General features: G+C 40.2%; 1 protein-coding gene across 1 annotated transcript in view; it reads left to right on the top strand.

Annotated features, from left to right (window-relative positions):
• The window catches only part of LOC144053861 (calcium-dependent secretion activator 2-like), a 92,380-nt gene that overhangs the window by 16,506 nt on the left and 62,696 nt on the right, over positions 1-13,178 (top strand). Inside the window, exons 3-9 of the mRNA XM_077568717.1 lie at positions 1,662-1,994; positions 2,703-2,783; positions 4,564-4,797; positions 5,747-5,868; positions 9,404-9,515; positions 9,591-9,730; positions 12,895-12,961. Of these exons, the coding sequence (XP_077424843.1) occupies positions 1,662-1,994; positions 2,703-2,783; positions 4,564-4,797; positions 5,747-5,868; positions 9,404-9,515; positions 9,591-9,730; positions 12,895-12,961 (1,089 nt within the window). The remainder of the gene's footprint in view (positions 1-1,661; positions 1,995-2,702; positions 2,784-4,563; positions 4,798-5,746; positions 5,869-9,403; positions 9,516-9,590; positions 9,731-12,894; positions 12,962-13,178) is intronic.

The raw sequence follows: 13,178 nt of genomic DNA, 5'->3' as shown, positions 1-13,178 counted from the left end.
CCCCTTTTTTTTTCTCTCTCATTAGTAGTGATGTCACATTGGGAAGCAAACCCGAGTGCTGCTATTGTTATTTGGTACGGCACGTTATCAATTTAGGGAGCTGAACGCTGCACAGTTATTGACATACATATCCATACAATTTAGCTTTTATTATTACCTAATTTTGATTCAAGTTGATTATTTTTTTTAGGGAAAAAACAGCTTCACAAGAATATAGTTGTAATCTGAATCTGTAAGAATGTTGCAATTTTCGAGAATAAAGTTATAAATTTATGAGAATATTTTTTTTTTTCCCAAAAAAGCTGAAATAATAAGAGGTTATAATTTTTGTTTTATGACAATATTATTTTAGTTTTACTACTTTTTCGAGGCAAAAAAAAAAGCCAAAATATTCCAGGAATTATGTTAGTGATATTAAAGTAGCATTTGGTTGTTTTTTTTGAAGGAGGAAAAAAGTCACGAGCTTCCAAAAATAATAAATACAAATGTTAAAAATAAAATAAAAAAGATCAAAGCTGCCCATCTCAACTTTGTACCTGGACAACACTGAAGCTTTTTGGAAGTTCCTTCTGTGGGTGACACATGAGTCCAAAATGGAACTGTTTGGTCACAACTAAAGCGGCCATGTTTGGTTGGTGAAAAGTCAACACTGCATACCAGCAAAAGAACCTTCACCATCGAGTGAAGCGTGGGCGGGAGAATGTTAAGTTCTGGCCTGGCTTTTCATCCTCAGGGCCTGGAACAACTCCACATAATCCAGGGAATCGTGAATTCTGAAGAATATTTTGAAATCCTGTATGTGTGTGTGTGTGTATTGAAGGCATTATTTGATTACTTTATTAAGTGTAATCTTTTGCGTGTTCAAATAAATTGCAGAATTGAGATCGTATGAAAAAGTTCCCTTAAGGAGTTTATTTAAGAGCTCTCAAAGACACAAGAGAATGGCTTACATTCAAAGGTGATGTTTAAGCCTCAAGTGTGTCGAATATGAAAACATGCAGTTGCTTCATACTTGAAAAAAGAGCATACTCCCGCCCTTAGGCTTGACAAAGAACTAGTGTTTCTTTATAAGCAGACATGATGATACTGATAATATTATCGAAGCTCTCGACCAGGCACCAAGAAATTATGTAGACCGCCTTTGACCTTGGACCTTCAGTTTTTACGACATAATGAGTAATGGCATGAGAACTTGACTACCTTTAAAACATACACATTCTTATCTCAAGAGCTGGAAGGGAGTAAAAAGTTCCAATATATTTCACAACAACATTATCACAGTGTTATTCCTTTAACTACACAGTTATATGGCATCTATATACTTATAAGTCAATTCATAAACAGTAAAAATAGAAATTGAAAATGTTAAATGTCAACAGTATATATATATATTTATATGTGTCTATCTATATATATCCTCTCTATCTCTAACTTAATTTTGTTGCTCATTTTGTAGTGTAATTCTATTTTTGACCACATTGGCAGCACAGTGTTGTGTATAACACTGTCAGTTGTAAAGACGAAGTTATTTTCCCCAAAAAGTTGTATTTTTTTAAAGGCAAAAAGGGTGTAATTTTTGTAAGTAAAAAAAAAAAATAAAATCTTTGTCAAGGAAAATGCGGTGATCCAAGATGACTTTTTTTTTTTTTTTTTGCGGGCAGGCCTTCCTGAAGAGCGAGCGCGTGTGCCGCATGGTCCAGAGCGGCAGCTGCTCGGCCAGCGACTTCCGCGAGGTGTTCAAGAAGAACATCGAGCGGCGCGTGCGCAGCCTCCCCGAAATCGACGGCCTGAGCAAAGAGACGGTGCTGACCTCCTGGATCGCCAAGTACGACGCCATCTACAGGGGAGACGAGGACATGCGCCGGCAGCCCCAACGGCCGCACCTGGGCGCCGTGTCCGAGCTGATCCTCAGCAAGGAGCAACTCTACGAGATGTTCCAGAACATCCTGGGGGTCCGCAAGTTTGAGCACCAGCTGCTCTACAACGCCTGCCAGGTCGGCGCTCAACGCTCACTTTCTTAGCTACTGCTGACATCATTTTCCCGCTTTTTCCCCCGCCAGCTGTCATGGCAAAAAAAAACAACGAATAAAGTTGTCAAGTTGAGAGTAGTTGAACGGAAATATACAGTAAGTGGATGACAGCTTGTTGCATTCGCACCGAAGAAAAGTCACATTTTTACAGGGACAACAAATTGTCATCTTTGGAGCTTATTTTTATAATAGATTATTCATTCATTGTTATAATATCTTATAATATAATTATAATATTAATATTACAATTTAAATAAAAATAATTCAACCCAATTTAAAAAATGAATTGTAATTATAATACTAATAAAATTATAATTGTCATTTTACGGGAATGCAATTATAAAGACGTCAAGTCGGATAATAAAGTTGTAATCTTGCAAAGACTCGTTATTTTATCAGAAGTCGGAACCTTTCTTTTTACAAGAACAGAAAGAGGAATAAAGTTGTAACAAGCAGGTTTAATATGTACTTGGCAAAGAATGTTGTTTCATTAAAGTTAGTTAACTTCAATCGTTAACTCAGGATTAATCGTTCTAAATGTAAAATTAATTTTCCCCACCAAGTTTTCATACTCATCAAGATAAAAGTGGACAAAAATGTTAAACTAATGGAAATATTATGGCTGCATCTTTCACTAATTGATTGAACGTGATTGACATTTTTCTTTTGCAGCTGGACAACGTGGACGAGCAGGCGGCGCAGATCCGCCGAGAGCTGGATGGACGATTGCAGCAGGTGGAAAAAATGGCCAGGGTGAGAAGCAATCTGCTCCCAAACCTTTTCACACTGCACTTGGTTTCAGATAGAATCCACTTTGAAATGAAATGCTGACAGCAGTTAAACAGATTGCCATGAAATTGGGTGGGCGTGTCTATGTCGACCATAACAGGCCATAACAGGACCCAAAGCGAACGGAAAGTCGGCCATTTTGGTTTGAAGTGGACATTTTGGGTGCATGTACACTCAACAAAAATATAAACACAAAACGTCCTCAGCGTCTTCTTTTGGACACACGTTTCGTTTAGAGTTTTGTTTTTTAATTTAGGTTTGTTTTAATTAGTTTTCAGGCTGGTTCTGTTAGTTTTTATTACTCTTAGTTATTTGATTAGTTTTAGTTCTTTGATTACTTTTTAGTGATTAGTATTAGCTTAGTTTTACAGTGAAACCTCGGAGTTTGAACGTCTCGGAACTCGTACGATTCGTTTTTGTTTTTTTTTTCAAAAGTTTTTGGAGCCTGGGAACGGATTAATTGCATTTAAATTATTTCCTATGGGAAATTTTTTTGGGGAGGTTGAACAATTCGGACTTTGAACACTTCACAGGACCAAATGATGTTCAAACTCCGAGGCACCAATGTAGTTAGTTTCAGTAATAGTTTTTGGGTTAAAAAAAAAAAAATATATATATATATATATATTTTTTTTTTTAAATGTATATTACAGGGATGTGATTTTTCCGCTAATTCGCGGAATTCCGCTTTTTTTGTCTCCCCCCCCAAAAAAAAAAAAATTCCGAATATTTTTTTTATTTTTTATTTTTTTTGTATTTCATTGTGTATGCACATGACTCCGACAGATAACATCTTCTGCTATAACAAAGACATTTGTGGTATGCTCTAATATGAGTTACTTTTCATTTGGTCATGATACAATTATTTGTTCATGAAATTTGAACTCTTCAACATTATTTATGTGTTAACTTAGTAATCACATTAGTTAGATATGATGATATTCTCAGTGATAGTTTTTAAAAGCAAAGGCAGTCCAATGTTTTTGAATGTGACTGATTTTGAGTTGACTAAAACTGCCATTTTATATGGGATAGTTCAATATACATTGAAAATTTATGCTGTTGTTTTGTCTATTTCTTTGTCATGTGAGTGCATTGAAAGTACTTAAAAACACGGAAAACCCATGAGCTCCGGGGGGCTTCCCCCCCCCCCTTGTCCCCCCACCAGGGCACTGCCCTGGACCTAGCTGGGTGCCAGCGGCCCCCAGACCCCCGGCTAAATTTTCAGATAATTTCACTTTGGTCAAATCACATCCCTGATATTCCTTGTGTGCAGAGGTACGGTTTTTACTCTCTGGACCTGGATTTTGCCACCTCTGCAATATTTAATAAACATCATGAGAAAAACATTAGAAAAGTAACAAATTTCTTAGCTAGCGTTGCATTTGGTTGTGGTCTCGGAGCGACGCCATCTGAAGGTGCTTCCTACAGTATTTATTGGCTGCTGCTAGATGAGGTCATTTCGGTGGGACACTTTCAAACATCCTTATTCTGGTTAGTATCAAAATAAATCTACTTCGTTTAAAAACATCCCCAAAGGTGCATTCAATTCATTACCAAAGACTAAAACAAAGGACATTTTTGCTATAATCGTAGTTGGTTTTAGTTGGCTTTGTAAACACAATGCAGTTTCAGTTTTTTTTTTTTTTTTTGAAGCATTTTCGTTTTTATTTAATTGAGTCCTTTTTGGGATTTTATTTTCTGTTAGTTTTCGTGGACTCCCAAAACCTTGCTTGTCCCGCAGGAGAGGCGATGCCCCAAGTTGGTGTCGCCCGAAATGGACGCGCTTTACGCCGACGAGTTGCGCTCGTCCATCAACCTGCTGATGGCCAACCTGGAAAGTCTCCCCGTGACCAAAGGAGGAGCCGACTTCAAGCAGAGGCTCAAGCGCTCGGCCCTCAACAACTCCTTCCTGGACCTCGGCGACGAAGTGGACGTCCTGTCCAAGTCGGACGTCTTGCTGTCCTTCACGCTGGAGGTGAGGCCACGTCAGACGCAAACTTTGGCTCACCGGGAAGCTTCCTTTTGGCAGATCTTGCCTTGAAAATCCAACAACGGGAATTTGGTTGGCGAATCTAACATGAGGGAGCCACAAAAAAGTTTTTGTATTTTCAGCCACGCTTCATTCAAGCACAAACTTGTCGGCAGGAATGTTTGGAAAAATCATCCCAAAAAAAACCATTTTGTGGGCGCCCCATTCTTGTAAAGCCTGCACTGAGGGAATTCCAGTCGCAACGCAGCAGACACGCCCACCTCAAAATTTAGCAGTTCTAAACTTCATAATAATGCATTTAGTTGTGGGTCAAGTTGTGTTTAAAATTTGAAAAATGTGCAGAATTTCACAAGTTACTTCATGTTTTAGATGAGGTCACTCTTAATATGAAAAGAAAAATGCACTGAGCTTTTACCGTCTTACAAATGCAATTATGCCATCTAGTGGCAGAAAAATGACCAACACAAATCAATATCACACTTCCTTTTTTTTTTTTTTTACAGTGTTGCAGGACATCTTTTTAATTTTAACTGAATTGTCAGAATTGTGAAATTGACTAAAAGATGCAGCCATATTTCTATTAGTTTTTTTTACTTCTGTTAACAAGAGTATGACAACTTGGAGAAAAACATTTTATTGCACATTTTAGTGTACATTTAGAACAGATATCAAATTTGCGATTAATCGTGAGTTAACATTGAAGTCGTGCGATTAAAAAATGGAATTGTCTGACACCCCTAATCTAAATACACGACCATAACAAACCAATGACCCAAAACACAGCCACAACAGTTTTAGTGTCACTTTCCGATGGTCCAGGGTTAGAGTCGGGTTTTTGTGCTCTCGTCCGTGTGCCATCCAATTTGAAGCCCGCCAGACACATCAAAGTCCAACCGGTCGTCTTGACAAACTGCTGCAAGTCTGATGTGTTCAGGTGGTGATCGTGGAGGTTCGGGGTCTGAAGTCGGTGGCCCCTAACCGCATCGTCTACTGCACCATGGAAGTGGAAGGCGGCGAGAAGCTGCAGACGGACCAGGCCGAAGCCTCCAGACCGCAGTCAGTTCCTTTTTCACCTTTCACCTGTCGTGCTGGTGCGCTGCCTGCGTGAGCAGCGCTTGAGTGGAACGAGACGTGATTGCGTTTCTCCGGTTTAACGGAGGCCCGCCGCGCCTTCCCTTCGCCTTGTGGCGTCGCCGCGCGCTCGCTCTAGTGTGGCGACGGCGTCGGTCGATCCGGGAGATGGCGAGGCGCTTGCGGAAGCGCCTGAAACAAACGCTTCGCATCAACGAGTCGTCACTGGCCTCTCGAGTCACAATCAACAAGCAAACCCGGAGTCCTTCCGTCCGGCGGTCTCGAGGAAGCTCCTTTAGAAGCTGCAGGTCGGCACCACGGCCAAAACGCGGCGGGCAAGCACGGCCGAAGCTTTTCGGAGTCGACGGCGTCCAGGATGCGCCACAACGGAGTGCATCCATGCGTTCGGGAACGAAGCTCGTTCCAGCGCCCGTTCTCGCTTCACCAGCTGGCCGCCGCGTTTACCCCGACGCCGCTGTCAACACCGACGCCGCTGTCAACACCGGTAGGAGTTGTTTACGTTTTTAGATCCCGCCCCCGTAAAGAGGTTGCCGGTTGCCTTTAGGAATAATGACTACCGCCGCCGACGTCCACTTCCATTCAACAATCATTTCCTTCCGCCGTCCGTCATCGGGCAGACACGTCATCACGCGACGTCGGTGCAAATGGTCAATAGTAGAAACAATTTAGGACCCAAAACTGAGCCCTGGGGTACACCACATGTGACTTCAAGTCTATTTGACACGTTGCCTCCTATTGTCACATATTGATATCTTTTAGATAAATAGCTTCTTTTCCATTCTAATTCCAATTCTCTCTCATTTTTTAAATAATAATTCATGATTTTCTGTATCAAATGTTTTTTGTTTTTTTTAAGATATGGATACAATAGCATTCATTTGTGGCTGTTGTAACGAGCGCACAAAACAAAATGTTGTGGCTTTCAAATCGTTCCCATCAACAACCTGGTTGTATGGGTCAGCAAATGGAGCGCACCTTTGCCTGAAACCAAACAATACGTTAAGTTAGCCTTTCGAGATAAGGTGCGTTTCATTTGCTTACCCAACTGTCCATGAATGATATTATTATCACAATTAGCTTTTTGTGCTGACATTCTACCCAATTAGTGTTTTTCTGTGCGTGCACCACATTGCAAATGAGAGCCATGTTTTTCGACTTTGTGCCCATTGTTGATTATTTTGCGGCCACAAATTCATACTTCGTGCACACGTTGTCTTGTGGCTGCAATTTCATGCGCATCTGAGTTACGAGTACGAATGTTTCCGGCAACGGGGATGTATTTCTTTGCGCTTTTCACGTGGTGGACCGCCGGCCGCCGCGTGTGTGGTCTGTGGGGGTCCGTGCGGTAATGAGGCTGCCCTTTCACGCCCCCACTCGCACCCGCGCAGACGGCAGCACTGACGGTTCTCAGAATATCTCCATGACGAGAACATTCGTGTCGTGCTTCAGATTGCCGGCAATTAGCTGACACTTTCTTCAAATGTATTATTTCATGTGACTACAAACTCCTGCAATTGTGCAAAAGACTACTTAAATGACCACACACAAAAAAAAAAGGACCACAAATAATAGGATTTTAAAGACTACATCTAATAAATACGCACGCACACACGCGGCCTCCCTTCTAATGGAAACGCAATGAATTGAATGTGATCTTAACCAACGAGCAAGTCAGTCTTTCTTGAATTATTTTAACTCTGACTGCCAAAAACGTTAAATAACGTTTAGTAAAATCCTATGGAGGAGTGCCAAAGACGTTAAAAGACGTTTTTTTCAAAACCGAGGTGAAACTAACCATTTTCTATTGTTGATTACTGAAGAACGGAATAAGGTAGAAACAAACTTTTTTTTCTGATGAAAGATGAGAGTCCAATCTTTCATTTGGTAGTACGTGTGTTTCCATAGTCCAAACACGTAATTTTCTGTGGACCTTGAAAGATCAGTCAAAATGCTTAAATCGGCTGGCACCCACGACATCCCGTTTCTGAAAACGTCTGGCAGTCAAAGAGTTAATGTTGTTTTTAATAAATGTTCTTCCTGGTCAGCAAGCAAACCAAAAGAACGACGTGCTGTAAAAAAAAAAAAAAGAAAAAGAAAAAGAAAAAAGCCACGGTTTACCCCAGAGCTCTGCAAATCTGTGCAGGTGAAGATTAGGCTTCATAAAAATAAAAAGATTACAAATCCATCTCCTATGAGTACTCGTCATTATAAACGGCACCGGAATAAATATCATCATCTTATTAGAAAAATTCCTATGAGTTGAAATGGGCCTCAAATAACATTAAAGCCACATGAGGAGTCATCAATCGGCTTGCAAATAAGAAAAAGTCTTCCGGCACTTTATCTTGTCGAGTTTCATGATGAAAAGCAGGTTGACCGCGAAGCCTTTGAAATTGCACGTGCGTTGAACGAACCGTCTTTTCTCAAGCAATGCAACCGATTGCGGCGTTTTTGACAGGACGTCATCCCTCAATACTGAGCTTTAACTTTCCTACTGAGAAAGAAATGATGGACGTAAAAAGACTCGGCCCGCAAGTAGTCTCGTTTCGTTATTAAGTTTAGTTCTTCTATTATTAAGCCCTTAACTTCTATTTGTACTAAATCACTTGGAAGTGGTTTAATACCAAGAGAACTAAAAATTGCAAAAGTAGTTCCAATCTGTAAATCTGGTGATGATCGTGTATTTAATAATTAGCGCCCCATTTCTGTGTTGCAATTTTCCTCAAAGATCCTATAATGGAACGATGGCGCACTTGCAGGAATGGAACATTTTCTATGAACATCAGGATGGCTTTAGGAAGAAATATTCAACTGAAATCGCTTTACTTCAGTTGGCTGACAGAATTGATACCGCATTTGACAAGGATGAATTTGCCTGGGGATTTTGAGGGGATTTATCGAAAGCCTTTGATCCTGACAATTATAATATTTTTAGTGCAGAAACTGTTACATTATGTTTTTTTCTGGAATTACACATGCATGGTTTACAAATGATATTTATGATAGACAACAGTTTGTGTGTACAAATGGATGTGTATCGGACCGTGCCACCCTTAGATGTGGAGTACCTCAAGGCTCCATCCTTGGACCACTTCTATTTCTTTAATTATGTCAATGATTTGCCAGCGGCCTCTTCTTCTTTGTTTCAAGCCCTTTATTTCACGAGTGTGATATTTTATGTCCCATTAAAACCCTGACGTATACGACCTGACACATGCATTGCACGGATAATCCATTAGAGGGCGCTATCACCCAGCTGATGCCTTTTCCAGCGACCTTGCAAGATCGCCCCAATTGAGAAAGAAAGGAGAGACGCCTACTAATAGTGGCAAATGTTCCTTCCACCGGATGTATCAAATATGACACAAATCAAAAAGTCATTTGTGGATGTTGATTTTCAAAATAAAAGTAAAATTGTTTGTTCAAAAGGACCAATAAATACTCTATTTCCAAAGAATCTGAATTTAGAATTCTGCTGTTTCTTTTTTGTGCGTTTGAGGTGGGCCACGCAAGGCGACTTCTTTACGACGCAGCCGCTGCCCTCCGTCAAAGTCAAGCTCTTCATGGAGAACACGGGCGTTCTGGCCCTGGAGGACAAGGAGCTGGGCCGGGTGAGTCCCGCTTTTGGACCTTTTCCGTCGGCTGGTCTCACGCGCTCGCGGTCGGCCCTCTTCCTTCCCTTTCAGGTGGTCCTCAACCCCACCACCAACGGGCCCAAGCAGGCCGACTTCCACCGCATGCTGGTCCCCAAGAACAGCCAGGACACGGAGCTGAAGATCAAACTGGCCGTGCGCATGGACAAGCCGCCCAACGTGAAGCACAGCGGGTGAGTTGGCAGCAGCACAACGCAATGTCAATCGTGGCATCGTCCGATTGTCCCTTCATTGATGACATCTTTAACTGCGGAGTCCATTTGCCAACCAAAACGGCGTAAGCGCATAAATGGTAGCTTGGAAAGTGTCCTCACCGTTTTTTGAACTTCAGTGTGCAGACGTCTCCCCCTGCTGGGGAAAAGAGGAAGCATCAGTCATAGCACCAAAACCCCCCAAAAACACAAAACAAAACACAGCCTGTAATTGGACACCAATTTGGCATTTTGTTGAAGAATACGAGTCCTGCGTATTTTAGCCCCCAAAATATTTTGAATGAAGTAAACAAGGTGCTACTATTTCATCTTTGTAATATTATTTAACAAGGTATTTGGATTATGACCACACAAAAAAGCATTCATTGCAAGCGCTATCAAAATGAAACGCCAATTTCCATTTCTTTAAGAAAAATTAGAAAAGGTATGTATTTTAATATGATAAAATTGTTGATTTTTTTTATTATTTATAAACAAAAATACCTAAAGTGACAAAAAGATTGTGTATTTATTAAGAACAGATTTTTATTAACTTCAGTTCTCTTGCGCTGCTGCAAATCAATATTTTATTACTTTTTGTGACGTTAGAATTCTTACAAAAATAGATGTTAAAATATACATGTGCTAAAATGTCGTTTTTTTTTTGTTTTAAACAAATCTTTTTTTTTTAAAGTATCAACATGAATTTATTTTTTTTCTGACAAAAATAAATTAACCTAAGCTTAAAAAAATATCCACAACTCTTAAATGTGTTGGATTATTTTTTTTTTTTTTAATCAAAAGCATACCTGGAATATTTATTATATTCAGAAAGTACAAGTACTGCTCTGGATTTAAAGGAAATAATTCAAATGTATAAAGAAAAAAGACACTTCTTCAAGCTTGGCTGCACAATATATTGACCAGTAGAGGGCAGCAAGACATTGTTTTCAAATCTAAAAAAAAAAAAAAACATGAGAAAGGGCCTGTCTGTGCACTTGATGGCGTAAGTGGGCCTTCAAAGTGTTGAGTTGCCATGGCGACAGCAAGTTCATATGTCTGTTTCCCATGCAGGTGGCTTCTTGGTGAACTAAAATGGCGCATTTTCAGATGGAAGCAATTAGCGCTTTTGCACTCCCTTTTTTTGTTGTTGTTGTTGACATTTGCAGACGCAATTTGGGCGCGTCGCGCTGCAGCCCAAGCAAGAAGCGAGCAAGAAGCCAGCAAGAAGCCAGCAAGAAGCCAGCAAGAAGCCAGCAAGAAGCCAGCAAGAAGCCAGCAAGAAGCCAGCAAGAAGCCAGCAAGAAGCCAGCAAGAAGCCAGCAAGAGCCTCCTTGTTTACCGCCGTGATTTTGTCAAGTCGTCATTCAGCTGCCTGACACCCTTGCCGCTCCTTTTTCTCTTTGTCGGTTTAGTCAAGTAGATTTGTCAATGTCTCATCTCGAGATACGTTAGAAAAATCAAACCCATGTTGCCGGGACAATTTGCCGGCTGGATTTGTTAGCGAACAAAAGAAAAGCCGGCGGCACTTTCCCTAACTAAGCAGAAACTGCACTTGCTGCATAGAATTGTCATTAAACAAAAAACATGGATATTTTGAGGATGGGTCAAACATTGGGAAACTCGGGGGGGTCTCAATGTCGGCCATTTTGATGTGAAGCAGCCCCCTTCTCTCATTAGTGCCCGCTAGATTATTATGATTGAGTTTTGAATCAGCCAAGCTGTAGTGATGGCCGCAAAACGAGATCACAAAAGGACCCGTGAAGAAAATGGCGAGGACCCAAACTGAAGAGGAAGTCGCACAAAGGCCCGCCAGACATTTTCCCCCCAAAATGCCGATGACGTATTTTGGCTTGGTCTTCTCGTGCGTTTTCATCTCGCAGCACGTTGGAAACACGTTTTGATTCAAGGTCACATTGTGACGAATCAATGTTTGATTGCAAATGAAATAAAAGTGCGCGACTAAAGCAAAAGAGCAAAAATGAAAAGATCATTCCTGTTTGTTTTCATGGCTGCTCTAGTTTGCAAAATGTATTTTGACCTTTTCCAGTTGAAATGTGAACATTTGTGCTAACAATATTTTTCTGGAAACGTCATTTTCTTACAAGATATTTCGTTTTTGTTTTTTGCATTATGTTTATTTGATATCATTTTTTCCTCAATTCTTGATCTTTCCAGTGTTGTTTTTTTATTTGGCTTTTTTTTGTACAAAAGTCTTTAAATGTATTTTCAGAATGATGACAATATTATGTTTTGTTTTTTTGTGGCGGGGATTTTAAAATAATTATTTAACAGCTATAATGAGATGAATGAACCTGATTTTTATTTGACTTTAATGAACAAAGACGTTTAATTTTCGGAGGTTCAATGTCAAATACAGCAAATATTTTATTATTTAAAGTCATGCTGCTTCATATTTCCAATGTATTTTGTTATGAAAACAAGGTCCATTTTTAGGCAAAAGTCCCAATTTTTTGGGTTTGAATTCTTAATGAAGAAAAGATGAAATGTGCTGTTTTTGGATGTGCAAATGTTTTTTTTCTTTCCCGGCTGGAGCGTCTGACGAGATGACGCGTGTTGACCCGCTTTGCGCTCCGGCCTTGACTGCCAGCCTTTTCTTCCTCTTTTTTTTTTCTTCTTCTTTTTTTCTTCTTCTCAGCATTTGATCGATTTTCTCTCGGGCTTGCGGTGACGCCGACCGCTTGGACTTTTGCCAAAGGCCCGCTTCATTTCCGTGTGGAGCGCGTCAACATTGACGACATGTTTGTGGTGGGAAATGCACAGAAAATTTGAGAGCTTCGAGAAAGGGGGGGGGGGGGGGGGCAACGAAAATCAATAAGTCAAGATTATTGGAAGCTGTATTAACATTTTCACATTTAGATTGTTAACATGAAATTAAAAGAAATAAAAAATGAATAAAGAATGTTCATTGAATTTAACGAGCTATTAAAATGAGAAAAAATTTGGACGTTCAACTAATGCAGTTTTGAGAAAAGTGAATTTTATGCATGAAAAGTACTTGTTTGTATCGGTGACTACGCAAGAGTACTGCTTGGTAAAACTAGTGGTTTTATTGAATACTATGAAGTATTTATTAATGCAAGTTTTGTGTGTTTGTGTGCGTGTGTGTGTGTGTGTGTGTGCAGCTACGTGTACGCGCTGGGACATCGCGTGTGGAAACGCTGGAAAAGGAGATACTTTGTTCTGGTCCAGGTGAGCGCGTCACTTCAAACGCGTGTGAGCGGACGTAGCAGTACCTGCAATGTCACTCAAAATGACACTTACCTTGATCAAAAATGTTACTACTACTAATAATGTCATTTCATTTATTTATGACCTTTTCAGGTGGCTCATAAAAACAAAAATTGGGGTGTTAAATGATTCCGAGTTGATTTCTACCCCCAAAGAGTCATTTTTACACGGTTTAAAT

The sequence above is a fragment of the Vanacampus margaritifer genome, chromosome 6, assembly GCF_051991255.1.
Source record: "Vanacampus margaritifer isolate UIUO_Vmar chromosome 6, RoL_Vmar_1.0, whole genome shotgun sequence".
Lineage (NCBI taxonomy): Eukaryota > Metazoa > Chordata > Actinopteri > Syngnathiformes > Syngnathidae > Vanacampus > Vanacampus margaritifer.
This window is presented reverse-complemented; position numbering and strand designations above follow the sequence as displayed.